The following is a 12,811-nucleotide window of genomic DNA, read 5'->3' as shown; positions in this document are numbered from 1 at the left end:
ATGGATAGCTAGCTTCTCTGCCAAACATCAAATAGTAGGGTGAGTATTTTGTGGTCATTTGTGTCTTTGTTCAGAGACCGAACATGACTGCATCCAGGAACTAACCCCACTTGTTTGGACGCTCTCCGACCAGTTCGCTGAGGGCTGAGAATAAAGGGACATTTATAATACTGTCATTATGATAATGACAATAACAACCAGATCTAATTGGAGTTATATTTCTCCATATGCCAGTTCAGTGGAACACCATAAAAGAAATAAAAACAAACAGATTTTCAAGTAAAACATTTTTTTTTAAGTTAACAAACTTTAAGTTAGATGGAGTTTTTTTTAAATCAAAAGTAACATGCTTTCATTGAATAGTTTGTGTTTATCAGTTAAACCCTTCCACATTAATGTGGGTTGAGTCTTTCATCTCTAAATACAGGGATCTAGTCAAGACAGAACACAACAGGTGCTGTAAAGCAAAGTTTAAGTCTCATAGTATGCAGCTGTCAACAAGCTTACATGGAGGCAAGTTAAGTGGTTTAATAAGAAAAGATTCACCTCTGAATCGTTCCATTCATCTTTTCCACCAAGCCATTTGTCTGGGGGTGGTAGGGTGACAGAGGCTTCTCTTTATCCCCAGTAGCTCACATACTCTTGTGTTGGTCTACAGAAAAAAAGGGAAAAATTAAGGACAGTATACATTTATTGCATGTTCATAACTTTCCTAAAATAAGAAGATATAAGGAATAAAAGTGAAATAAGGTCATATAAATTACAACACAATAGCAAAACAGGTGCTTGTAAAAGTAATATGCAGTCTTAATGTTGACAATTTACTGTCTACTACTTACGACATTGACAAATTCTTTCCCTTGGTCAGTAAGAATCCTTTTTGGGGACTCAAACTGATGCACAAATTTAATGATGCACTGTGACACCTCACTGGCTGCCTTTGATTTTAAAGGATAAGCCTGGGGCCATTTTGTAAAATAGTCAATCATGACGCAAATATATTGATGCCCATTCTTGGACTGTGTTAATTTGCCGATGAGGTCCATCCCCACCAATTCAAATGGTTCAGAAACCTGAAATACAGCAAAAAATGTTCCCATTAAAATTGTTTTCTCTTAGTAACTGCTTACTTTACTTTTTTCAAATGCAAAGTAAAAATGTATGTATAACTAGAAAAGCACTAGAGTGCAGACCTCCACCATTAGCCCTATTTCCCAATAGTAAGGAATCCTTTTTAAAAATTCCTGGATCCAGACAGTGATCCAGATCACTCCCAAAATCTAATCAGTTCTTCCTTATGCCATTTCTGACATTTCCTGAAATCTCATCAAAATCTGTCTATGACTTTTTCAGTTATGCTGCTGACAAACTAACAAACAAACCCTGCTGATCACATAACCTCCTTGGCAGAGTTAAAAATTCAACTTTTTAACAGACTTTCTCTCCTTCCAAACCATTAATTTTCTGACTTAGGTTTATTTTCGACTTGTCAAAACGCTTTTATTTGGATAACGAACCTTTATTGGCGTGTACTCAGTCGGCTTCTTAATAGAGATGCCACTTGCCTGGCATGCTGAACACTGGGAAACCTGATGATTAAAAATTATGTTAACATGACAGTTTATTAAAAAGCACACACACTGCTAATTTGAGAAAAAGGGGTTGATTTTGTCCTTGACCTTTTCACACTTGAAATACACATTATTTTCATTGTGTTAGCTTACCCACTTGTTTATGTCAACTGACATCCCTGGCCAGTAAAACCTCAAAGATATAGCGTCCCTGGTTTTTGTTTTGCCACAGTGTGCCCCTGTAGGGCTGGCATGAAAATCTATGAAGATTTTGTTTGCCTCATCAGTCCCAGAGACAACTTTGGTCCTGCGAGTTTTGGCAGTACCCTTGTGACGCCACTAATATAGCTCTTCTCCTAAACAGAAGCGACAATCAATCAATCAATCAATACTTACCTTGGTTAACCATAAAATGTTAAATATAAAGGTGGAGTGTTTCATTAATATATGTAATTTTATGGTACAGAAATGTTATTTTTCTAAATAGTGCATGATAAAAGCTTTGTAACAACATTATATTTAATATATAGTTAACATGAATTGCAATCCCAAATAAAATCTATATTTAACTATTTACATATTTGACATTATTTAATCAGTCAAAAGATATAAAATTACTTCCGTGTAAAAACTGTGATAACATGCTGCCTGTTTCTAGGGAGCAAAGCTTTAAAGGAAAATTCATCAGCAGTGCTGGTGGATTTAAAACAACAAAAAATAGGAGTGAAAAATGCCACATATGGTCCTTTGCCTGTTTTGACATCTTAGCAAGTATTTTAAACTGTATTCTTAGTGGGGTTCAAAGATTGCATTTAAAAAAAAAAACTTTGAATCGGTCTTATCATTCTAATTCTATCCAAACATTACAAGTTAATGATAATGTTCTGCACAACTGTTGCATTTAATGTTGGACAATTTCAACAACTGAGTAAAAAAGGGGAACTCCTTCAAAATCCATGTGCTTTAAAAGGCTGACAAAAACAACAATGATGTTTTCATGCTACACCATTGCCAGTCCATGTTGGCTCACTCAGATTTGTAAAATCGTAATGATCTTACCATCAACTTTGTACAATCCAGGCTTTCTGCAAAGTAGAAATTTTTCTTTCTTGCTGTAGGACTGTGGATAGACATGTTTTGTTTTGTACTGGACTATGTTAAAGTATTCTGTCGGATCCATAATTACATTTGGTTTGAAGGCCCTTCGAATGTTGACAGTACATTTACTGGTTAAACCTCTGACCCTAACTGATTTGCATAATTGATGATGAAGGTATCATGTGACCTATAGCAGCACAGTTAGCCTGTAGACACCTAGATGAAGTTTTCAACAGTAAAGAGACAAATTTATCCAGTGAAATTTTTTATTTGTCCTGAATTGTAAACAAAGTGAAAAGGGTAGTTCATGGTTTGTGCAATATGTGCATTCAATATTTGGATAGAGGTGAGCAAATCTGTTCAAACTCTCCAATATTATCAGGCTTGATCAGAAATGAACACAAAATAAATGTTATGAGTGTAGTTCATGATTTGAGCATTCTGGGAGAAGTATACACTTTATAGCTGGCTCAAAATATGGTCTGCAAATTTTTTTTCCCCTTAAATAAGTAATTGTTGAGCCTTATTTCAACTCTGGTTATGCGTATTGTGGTGAAAACCAACACATAACAAATGGGCCTCCAATAATTTGCATCAGGGTTATTGTTTTTATTTCAGGGGTAATAAAAATACACATTCAATATCCAAGGGTTGGTATAGCCAGGTTTTATTATGCAAAGATAAATTGGTATTAACAAATAACATTGATAATGCTGTATTCAGGTTATTAGGGTCCTCGCCTGCCCTTCGGGCAAGGACCCTATTGTATCTGCTCTGTTTCTTTCTTCTTCTTCTTCTTATTCCCACACCTCTTTAAACCTTAATTTAACCCCCTAAACATGCTCAAAAACTCACCAAAATTGGCACACACCTCAGATTCGGCGAAAAATTTGATAAAATGAAAAAATTAACCCCAAACATGCCAAAATGTGCTCTCTAGCGCCACCTAGGCACACTAAAACGGCCCTCACGGCCAGTAGGAATGGCGTGTAGAGATTAAACCAACGTTGAAACGCTCGTCTCTGAGAGACCCACAAATCACACACTGACACCCCAACCTATCTCAAACAGGAAGCCGGCAATTTGCTTTTCAAAATAAAATATTCCAGGAAAAAAGGGCTCCGAACAAAATGTATCTTCTCCTAGGTTGTAAGTGGTATCAGCTTGAACGGCGCAAAAAAGACATACTAGGCCATGTTTATCAAAATTTCTGAAGGAATTTGTTGTTTTCTCAAACGGTTTCCGAATGCCAAGCCCTCAAAGTTGGTCAACCCCAAAGAAGCCCTCCCTGCTGCTCCCATTCAAATGAATGGGGTGGTGGAATTCATTCATAAGCTGTGGCAGTTGGGCCTCTACACAAAAAACTAAAGGTCCTACAGCTTTAAAAATGACATGGATGGATTCCTGACGAAATTTACTACAAAAATATCTTATTTTTAGAGAGATTTGGTCAAAATCGTGGCATCTGTGAGTTGAGATTAAAAAAATTTCCGTCAATTTCACTCCTGAACAAGAGAGAAGTTGGTGATGATGTCACTCACTGATTGACAGATCAAAGCAGCTGGTATGCAGGCATTAGTTTCCATGGCAACTGGGCAGCCCTCATTGAGCTCTGATCAGGCACACACATGGAGCTGTTCCAATAAAGCAGCCCATTTAAACAATGCTTTAACCGGATGGTGGGACTGAGGGTGGCTTCTCATCCACATACAGTCCCCCATAAAGTCTTTGGCAACTGACGTCGCCAAAGACAGCCACACATATATCCCATATGAAGTGAATGGGAGAGATGGTACACTTGTGTGTGTGTTAGCGCGCGAAGCACGCATGAGTGTGTTTGTGTGTCTTACAGATGCAGGTTTTTGAACATTACAATAAGCTTCTGCCCTACAAACTTCATTCCCACTATTAGCAATTTGGCATTAGCCATTCAACATTACATTTAGCTTCTTTCTGAGATGTTTCATACCCATTCTTAGCTGTTTGGCGTCAGTCATTCAAGATTACATTGAGCTTTATTTTAAGATTATTCATACCAACTTTAATTGTTGAGTGCCAGCCATTCAAGATAACCTTTAGGTCCTTTCTCAGATTTTTCAGCCCACCATTAGAGTCAGCCATTCAAGAATTCATTAAATGAACACACATCTGGGTGACTGGTGTGTGAGCAAGACAGACAAATCTCGCCCTACATTACACTGTAAACCAGGAGAACTGTTATCACTGACCTTTGTTTTTCACAATACATGGAAAACATTTTAACTGTTAACAGCATGACAGACAACATTGATATTTAACATTATATAATTTATTTTTAAAAACAGTTAATTACATTTAAATGTCTATGATTTGTTGGTTACATTTATTTTCAGTTACTTAAATTATCTCTGTACATTTTTTCTTGTGAATTATCTTGTAAATATGTAAAAAAGTTTGTCAACATAAAAATTAAGAAAATGGTAATTTTATATTACAATTCATGTAAGATTAATTAGCAATCCACATACTTTGATTCTTTCCCTGCTGTCAAACTAAGATTAAGATATCTTATATTTTTTTTACATTTACTTCTTACATTTTAATGTCCTGGACATAAATACTTTGACTACAGTTCATCTAAACTACTTTGCCAGATCACAGACATGTGTTGCTTCGAATCCAAAAATCTCTTGCTGCTTAATCCACATCTACATCTCACTGGGGGAGAGGAGGTTGGGGATAACTGCAGCACCTTGGACCAGACAGTTCACCTCAGAGAGAACAAAGATTCAATTTTAGAACAAAATCATCTGACCACGTACACCATCAGCTAAACTAACTCTAAACACAGAGTTTAGACCATTGCGTTGTAGTAAGTTTCAGAGGAACAGGGAGAGAGAAAAGAAAAGACTGGAAGACACGAAGGGGAGGAGAAAACATGGAAAATGACAACGATAAAAATAATAACAATAACAATTTCTTTTTAAAACTGTCCTGTCCTAGCAGTCAGGCATGCAGAATGAGTCTGTATGCCTTGTGGTGCCAGAACAGATTTGCTCTTACTTCATGTTCACAAACAATTTTCATCTGAACTGCTGAAAGTGAACCTCATGAAGATTTAAGAGAACTAAACTGAAACATAAACTCAATAATGAACACATATTTAAAAACATTAACATTAAACATTAAAAACATGAAGAAACCAACATTTAATGTGCAGCAAGCAAAGACTATTATCTAAAAACACTAACAGCTATGACACACATGATCATCTGAATTTCCTGCCTACATGATGAACAAAATTTAAAAAACAACACTCATTTCCTCTGTGACACATTAGTACTTTAATAAACAATCACATCATGATTACTATTTCATCATTGTAACTACACAAAATTCACACACAATAAATACATATAACTCTACAATCTCACCATAAATAAATACAATAAATATACAATTTAAAATCCTTAAACAAGCACAATCAACCACTAAAATGGAAACACGATGTTCACTATGTGAGTGGGCAGACTCTAGACTAAAATACAAAACTACAACCATAGTGGTTGCCAAAATACACACCATGAACAACGCAACACACTACACATCAGTTTCCTCTTTAAACCCCACAGATAAACACAACTAACGCAACAACACCTACATTGCATTTCTAACAGCATTAACAAACTCTACATCTGAATTCGCCTCACTAATATCGAATCGCTTTGATTTCTTTGACATACAGGTGCCAGAAGAAATGCTACGCTTATCTACTACTGAGCCACTGCTCACATCACTGGTAGAAGACTGCATGGAAATGCCTGACATTGCTGGACTGGCATCTACACTAACACAATGCTCAGGCCCACAACTACCTGCAGAAACCAAATTACTTGAACTGCCCTCAGTGACAACACTAGACTGTGGTGCTGGAGCAGTAGTCACCTCAGTGATGCTACTCTCCACAGAAACACCAGACAGCACTGGACTGGCATCTACACAAATACCTACACTGAGAGGAGGAAAGTCCTCTTCATTTCTAACGGCTTTAGCAATCCCTACATTTGAATTCGCTTCTCTAACTTCGAATCGCTTTGATTTCTTCGGCACACAAGTGCCAGAAGAAATGCTATGCTTTTTGTCATCAGTAACACTTGGTCCTGCCACTGAGCCACTGCTCACTACACTGGTATAAGACCGCACAAAAATGCCTGACAGTGCTGGACTGGCATCTAAATTCACACAATGCTCAGGCACAACACTAGACTCTGGTGCTGGAGCAGTAGTCACCTCTGTGACAATACTCTCCACAGAAACACCAGACAGCACTGGACTTGCACCCACACTGACAGTGATGCCACACATTTCAAAGAGCCTCTCCTCTGAACTGAGACTGTCGGCCAAATGACAGATGTAGTGGTGCAGGTCATCCAGGCATGCAAATTGCAGAACCACGCTGATACCGTTACAATGTAACAAGCCAACATTACTGCGTGAGTGACTGTCGACCACAGCAAACCGTCCATCCTCACAGATGATGGCAGAAGTGTTTCCACACATTGTCAGAAGACATGTGCTGTACTGACTGAAGATCCTCTCCAGCCCGTTACGCAAACTGATGAACACACCACTGTCGATGTGTTCACCCTCAGTCACGCCGACATCGCCTAACATGGTGTCACCAAAACCAAACCTAACTAGCTGATCATCTACCACTAACTGCTGTGGCAAATCTGGAACAGACAGCAGATTTGTCACATGGTTAAAGAGGTCATGCAAACTAGTGTACAACTCATCGCCTAAAACCAACACGTGATCCAGCTCACACCTCTCCCAGGAAAAAACACTGTTCAGTGTGTGTTTGGCTAAGCTGACCAAAGCTATAGCCATACACTGCAGTCCTCCAAACACAAACCGCTTGCTCCCCTGGTGAAATGACCCGCGCACAACCTTCACTAGCCTGACACCTCTGCTACCCTCAACCTTTGCTGCTACATCACTACTGTCAGAATCTAAACAAACATCAGCAACAAAAACATTTGGAAAAAAATTGTCCTTTGCTGATCTTCTGTGGCCTCTGGGTTCCCTTGGGCACGGCAGGGCACGTTGCAGTGACCTCCTCCATGACGACCTCCAGGACCACGGACTCCTGTGCTGTCTCCACGACGACCTCCGGGACCACGGACTCCTGGGCTGCTGCCTCCACCTGACACAAATCAAAACTGAAGTTTAACTGCATAACAAACCAGGAGAGGAAAGGTCATTGTCACCATAAGTCACATATTGTGTTTAAACAGAGACATACCTGCTGCTGGACTGGACTGGGCCTGGAGGCAGACTCGGTGACCTGGGCAGGTGAAGGTGTTGCCGCCACCTATAAAGAACAGAAAAACACACACACACAAAAAAATTAAAACAATGCAACTCTTATCAAAACATGTACCACACCACATCAGTCGCTCTTCAAAAAAAACAACAAAAAAAGAAAAAACACACCTGCCGCTTTCGTCCTTTGTGCTTGGTGGCAACACCTCGTGGCCGACGCTTCACAGGGGAAGCCTAGAGGAAGAAAAACAAACCTTTATAACAGCTGTCTACCACTTGTGTTCTCAACTATTTGGACATATGACTTGTGTGAACTTTACCTGGCCAGCTGGTGGATCAGCAGTGCAGTCAGAGCCAGAAGAAGGACAAACCTTCTCCATAGCATCCAACATGTCACTGCTGAACCACACAGGTTGGGCGGGATGACAGACTGAAGCACAGCAGGTGTTTCAGCCTTCAAAACAAAAAACAAATGTTGTTTTAGTAAAATTTCCGAAGCAGGCTTTGCACAAACTTCTAGACAATCATTCAGAATAACACATTACCTTGCCCTCCTTTCCAACCACAGTCCACTCCCAGGGGTCGCTGTGACGTGGCATGGGGACGTGTCCCATCACAACTAGCCTGGGAGACACCGTGGCACGGGGCGATGTCCGGGGGGACACCGTCGGCGTGGGTGGACATGATGCTAGCTGCTGGAGGGCAGCGTCCCACAGCAGCTCCACCAGGACAGGGGTCCCATCTGTGTTGCTGAGGTGCACCTGAAAGACAGTCAAACACAGCTGACATTTCACTTCATTAGTGTATCTGACACAAAAGAAAACATCCAACTCCAACTGTCATGACAACATGACAACAAAGTATGATGTACTTGAACCATTGGGGCACCACAGCTCCAACCGATGGAGAGGGAGGTGGTCTGCCACAGACACATAAGGGAGTCCTGACACAAATACCACAAACCACAAAAAAAACTTTAAATACTTAAATTCCTATAAAACATTAGAGTTAAATTATACATGCATTTACACGTAAATGTTCATTAATGCATACTGTCACATTTAAAAAAATAAAATCTCAAATCTCAAATATTTCAGCAAATATGACTGTGCAGGTAAGCTCGACATAAACATACCCATGCGTGCTGCGACACGGTGGTACTCCTGACGCAGCACCAGCTGCAGGCCCGCCTCGATGTCCAGGCGTGGAGGGAAGTCCAGCACTACCACCTTACAGAAAAACTTTTTGTCATCAGACCAAATTCATGTCTCCAAAATAAGTGAATGACAAAACAACCGCTGCTCACACCAGCTTTGCTAAAACAGAGCCAAACCATTACCAACAACATTAACTTGAAAAATGAAGACACACCTTGGGCCAGCGGCTGCAGATCGAGGTCAGGAGAGCACCGAAGTCCAATGCTGCCTCACCAACTGTCCGGCTAGCTGTGAGGTTGTTGCTCGGGGCAACCACGCAGACGGCATCCGGGGTCCATGGGAGATCAGCATGCATCGCCTCTGTCCTCAGCTCGGTGGCCGACGCACCTGGAACAGACAGAAAAGCAAAGGACAGAGAACCTACCGGCATGGGCACAAAGCCGTCCACAATGGCCCGGAGGTGGGAGTCTCCAACGACGAACACCAGCTGCAACAACAGAGACATTGCTTTACAACAGAGAAACCAACCATGACACCTTACTATCTGCAATTTCTCTATGAATAAGAAAAACTAATACCTTCTGGTCTGGACAATGCGCTGGAGAGACAAACCTCCGGGTCTGGTGGGTCAGCTCGGAAGTTTGCCATCTCCGCGTATGATGGTGGTACCCCGTACCGCGCCCTGTTTAGTTGAGATTGAAGTTTGGCAAAACACCATTAAAGGACGATAGATCCAAACCGTATCAGTGAACATCTGAAATGAGAGTTTGACACATACGAGCAACGAACTCGGGGACAGGCGCTAGGGCGATCCAGGGGTGCCCCTCTGCCATCCTCCTCTTCAGAGCCTGGGCTCGTCGGTGGGCCTTCGCACGGGGCATCTAAACGTGAAAATCAAAAAAAACGTTTTTAGTCAACACTCACAGAGAAAGCATAACAGTTAGAGTGAATCTGTGCCAATCATACTCACAAGCCTTCACATGGCAACGTTTGACGTACCATTGAAATATAGAAATATTTTAACTCACCTTGACTGAGGGAGAGTTTTTGTGTGTGTGTGTGGGTGTGTTTGTTGGGGTGGGTGGGTGTGTGTGTGAAGGTGAGTGTGGATGTGTATAGAGTCAGTTCAAGTGTGTGCAGATTATTAGTTTGTCTAGGTTTGTGTTTACAGATTGAATAAATGTATCTGTATGTTAATATGTGTGAGTGTTCTGGATCTGGAAGTTCACAGATGCAGAGCAAATAATCGCAGTCGCCAAAGCAGGAGAGCACCAGATCACACAGCCACAAGAGTTGGGAATCTGCAAATCAATAAAATTAAAATCAACACAGATTCTCTTTAAACACCACTGACACAATGAGCCGTAGCAGTAGCTAGGGCTGGAAGATATGACCTAAAAAAAAAAAATCCCTGATCAGTTTAAATGCATGCTGTACTTTCATCATAAAATGTTGATCATGTTTTTGAAACGTAGGGAGGCTTTTCTACATAAACACTAAAAGATGAGCTATTTTCACAGTATAGTAACATGGAAACATCTGATCAATATTTAATCTCATTTAAGAAACAAATAAAAGTCTAAACATGTGCTTGTGCAAAACCTGAAAAGGCCTACCATCATGAAAACTTTACATTTTAAGCAATTATATTTTCAAACATTGAAATAACTTATAATTGAAGATGAGGAAAAAAATAATCTCAATATTTCATTTTTGAATCTAATACAGAAAATAATTGGAATTCATCGATTTAATCTAGAAATTGCCCAGCCCTAGCTGTAGAAAATCTCTTTCCTAAATTTTTGACACAACTTCTACACAGAAACTTTCATCTTAACATCAATGTTAACAAACAAACTAGCATTAGCATCAAATTTGCTCTCATAAAAAAGCACATGATAGCTGACACAACATCTTTCAACTATGATGGAGACACAAAACTGAGTCTCACACACACACACACACAAAGATCTAAAAGAGGACCCACGTCTTCACATGAAGTGTTTTACATTTTTCCTCCATAGTGACAAGGAATAATCAACTGACAAACATGTCTACCCAGCAAACAAGCATTTTTTGTCAAACAATTGCTCTCTAAAAACACAGACAACAGCACCTGAGGTCAGCCACACATGCTCTATATACAGACACAACAACTCTACATAACAAAATAAGCCAAATATTATACACAGAGATAGGTATAAACACACACTCGTGCAATAGAGTCCCTCTAATACGTTCTGCACAGAATATTCACATCAATTACTTCAACTTTACAACTAATCTAATCTACACATTTAGATCATGGCAGGAATGTCACAAAAACCCACTTGAAAAGACCCAAACAATCACTTTGATCACACACACATTAATGCTTGTGTTAATAATTAACATTTACATCATACTCTTTGAAAAATGGCAGTTCATATTTGCTTTGTCAAACAGTTAACAATATGGCTGCATAAGCCACGTCATGCCCCCTTTGTCTCCCTCTCTCCCTTACACACACAACTTTCCCACCTTTTCTCCCCACTCTCAAAACCTAACCAATCCCTGGAAGCACCTCTCAAAACTGGGCGGGGTTTAATGGATCTTTACTGCCCACAAAATGGCTGACACAACAACAGCTCAGCTCTGCTTAACAAGGCACAGACACACACTCAGTTAAATCCACTGTATTAAATTCATTTCATACACAGCCAAAAATAAACTTAAAAGCAACACAGCATTAAAAAAAAACAAAAAAACACAGCATCTGATGTCAGCCACATTGCTCAGGACTCAGAGAAACCAAATGATCTACATCACACACCCTCAGACTGGTGCTTAGCTCTGACTTCAATGTGTTCTCTCTCAATTCTTAAACAATGGCTAACACTACATCTCATTAGCTCAGGCCTGCTCATCAGGACACAGACACACAACTGAATCTACAGCAGAAATTAAGCTGAACAACACAGGCAGACAAACTTCACACACTCTCTCATACAATAAAGTCTTTTGTCTTAACATAATACAAAAGCTAGTGAACTAACAGCTAGCGGGCTAACGTGGCTAACAAGTAGCTATCACAGAACAAAGGCTGAGATTTCCCTAGCATTAGCATATGTTTAGCATGGAAGCACAAATCATGGTAATTGACTAAAAAGACATCAAAATGTATTCAAAATCCACCAACAATGTATCATACTTTCTGAAATATATATATTTAATTCATTTTAAGGGCAACCATCAGAAATACACACTTCACAGATGCTGTTAGCCAGTTTTAAATCTCACCACAGGGCATTAAAAACCTTACAATTACATGATAACTTTCTTTAATGTTAAATTAAACCTTGTTTAATCTTGATCATCACTTCAGACTAGCTCAGGTTTAACACATTATATGCTAACATTAAGCTAGAAAAAATTTAAAGGTGTCACGATCCCTGTCATGGTTCATGACAAAAGGGGGCTTACCTCCAGAATCAGCGAGAAGAACTGGGTACCAATGTCAGGCAGACAGGGGCTTTTATAGGCTCTAATGACATCAGGCTTTGATCAGGGCTCTGATGTCTGTCCATCAGGGTGTCCAATCAAATTACACTCAATGCTTCTCTCATGACTGTCAGTCTGTGTGTCATTTGTCTGCCATTTTGAACCTTCATTTGCCTGCAATACACAGCCATTTTAGACTGT

At 39.9% G+C, this 12,811-nt stretch overlaps 1 protein-coding gene across 1 annotated transcript; it reads right to left on the bottom strand.

Moving 5' to 3' along the window:
- Positions 1-8,144: 8,144 nt before the first annotated feature.
- LOC121516779 lies at positions 8,145-9,778 on the bottom strand. The gene is made up of 7 exons (XM_041798189.1): positions 9,743-9,778; positions 9,345-9,617; positions 9,109-9,202; positions 8,845-8,916; positions 8,519-8,734; positions 8,294-8,427; positions 8,145-8,207 (listed from the first exon to the last, which is right to left on the bottom strand). The coding sequence occupies exons 1-6, from the start codon at positions 9,776-9,778 to the stop codon at positions 8,423-8,425; spliced, it is 696 nt and encodes a 231-aa protein (XP_041654123.1). The 3' UTR covers positions 8,145-8,207; positions 8,294-8,422.
- Positions 9,779-12,811: the final 3,033 nt, after the last annotated feature.

The sequence above is a fragment of the Cheilinus undulatus genome, linkage group 10, assembly GCF_018320785.1.
Source record: "Cheilinus undulatus linkage group 10, ASM1832078v1, whole genome shotgun sequence".
NCBI classification, from domain to species: Eukaryota; Metazoa; Chordata; class Actinopteri; order Labriformes; family Labridae; genus Cheilinus; species Cheilinus undulatus.
Note: the sequence above shows the minus strand (reverse complement) of the source record. Positions and strands in the feature narration are given on the sequence as shown.

Coding starts and splice junctions, on each gene's coding strand:
- LOC121516779 (XM_041798189.1), bottom strand. CDS start 9,778: ATGGCAAACTTCCGAGCTGACCCACCAGACCCGGAG. Junction 9,618..9,742: donor CTGACCCACCAGACCCGGAG/GTTTGTCTCTCC, acceptor CTGTTGTTGCAG/CTGGTGTTCGTCGTTGGAGA. Junction 9,203..9,344: donor TCTGCAGCCGCTGGCCCAAG/GTGTGTCTTCAT, acceptor TTTTTCTGTAAG/GTGGTAGTGCTGGACTTCCC.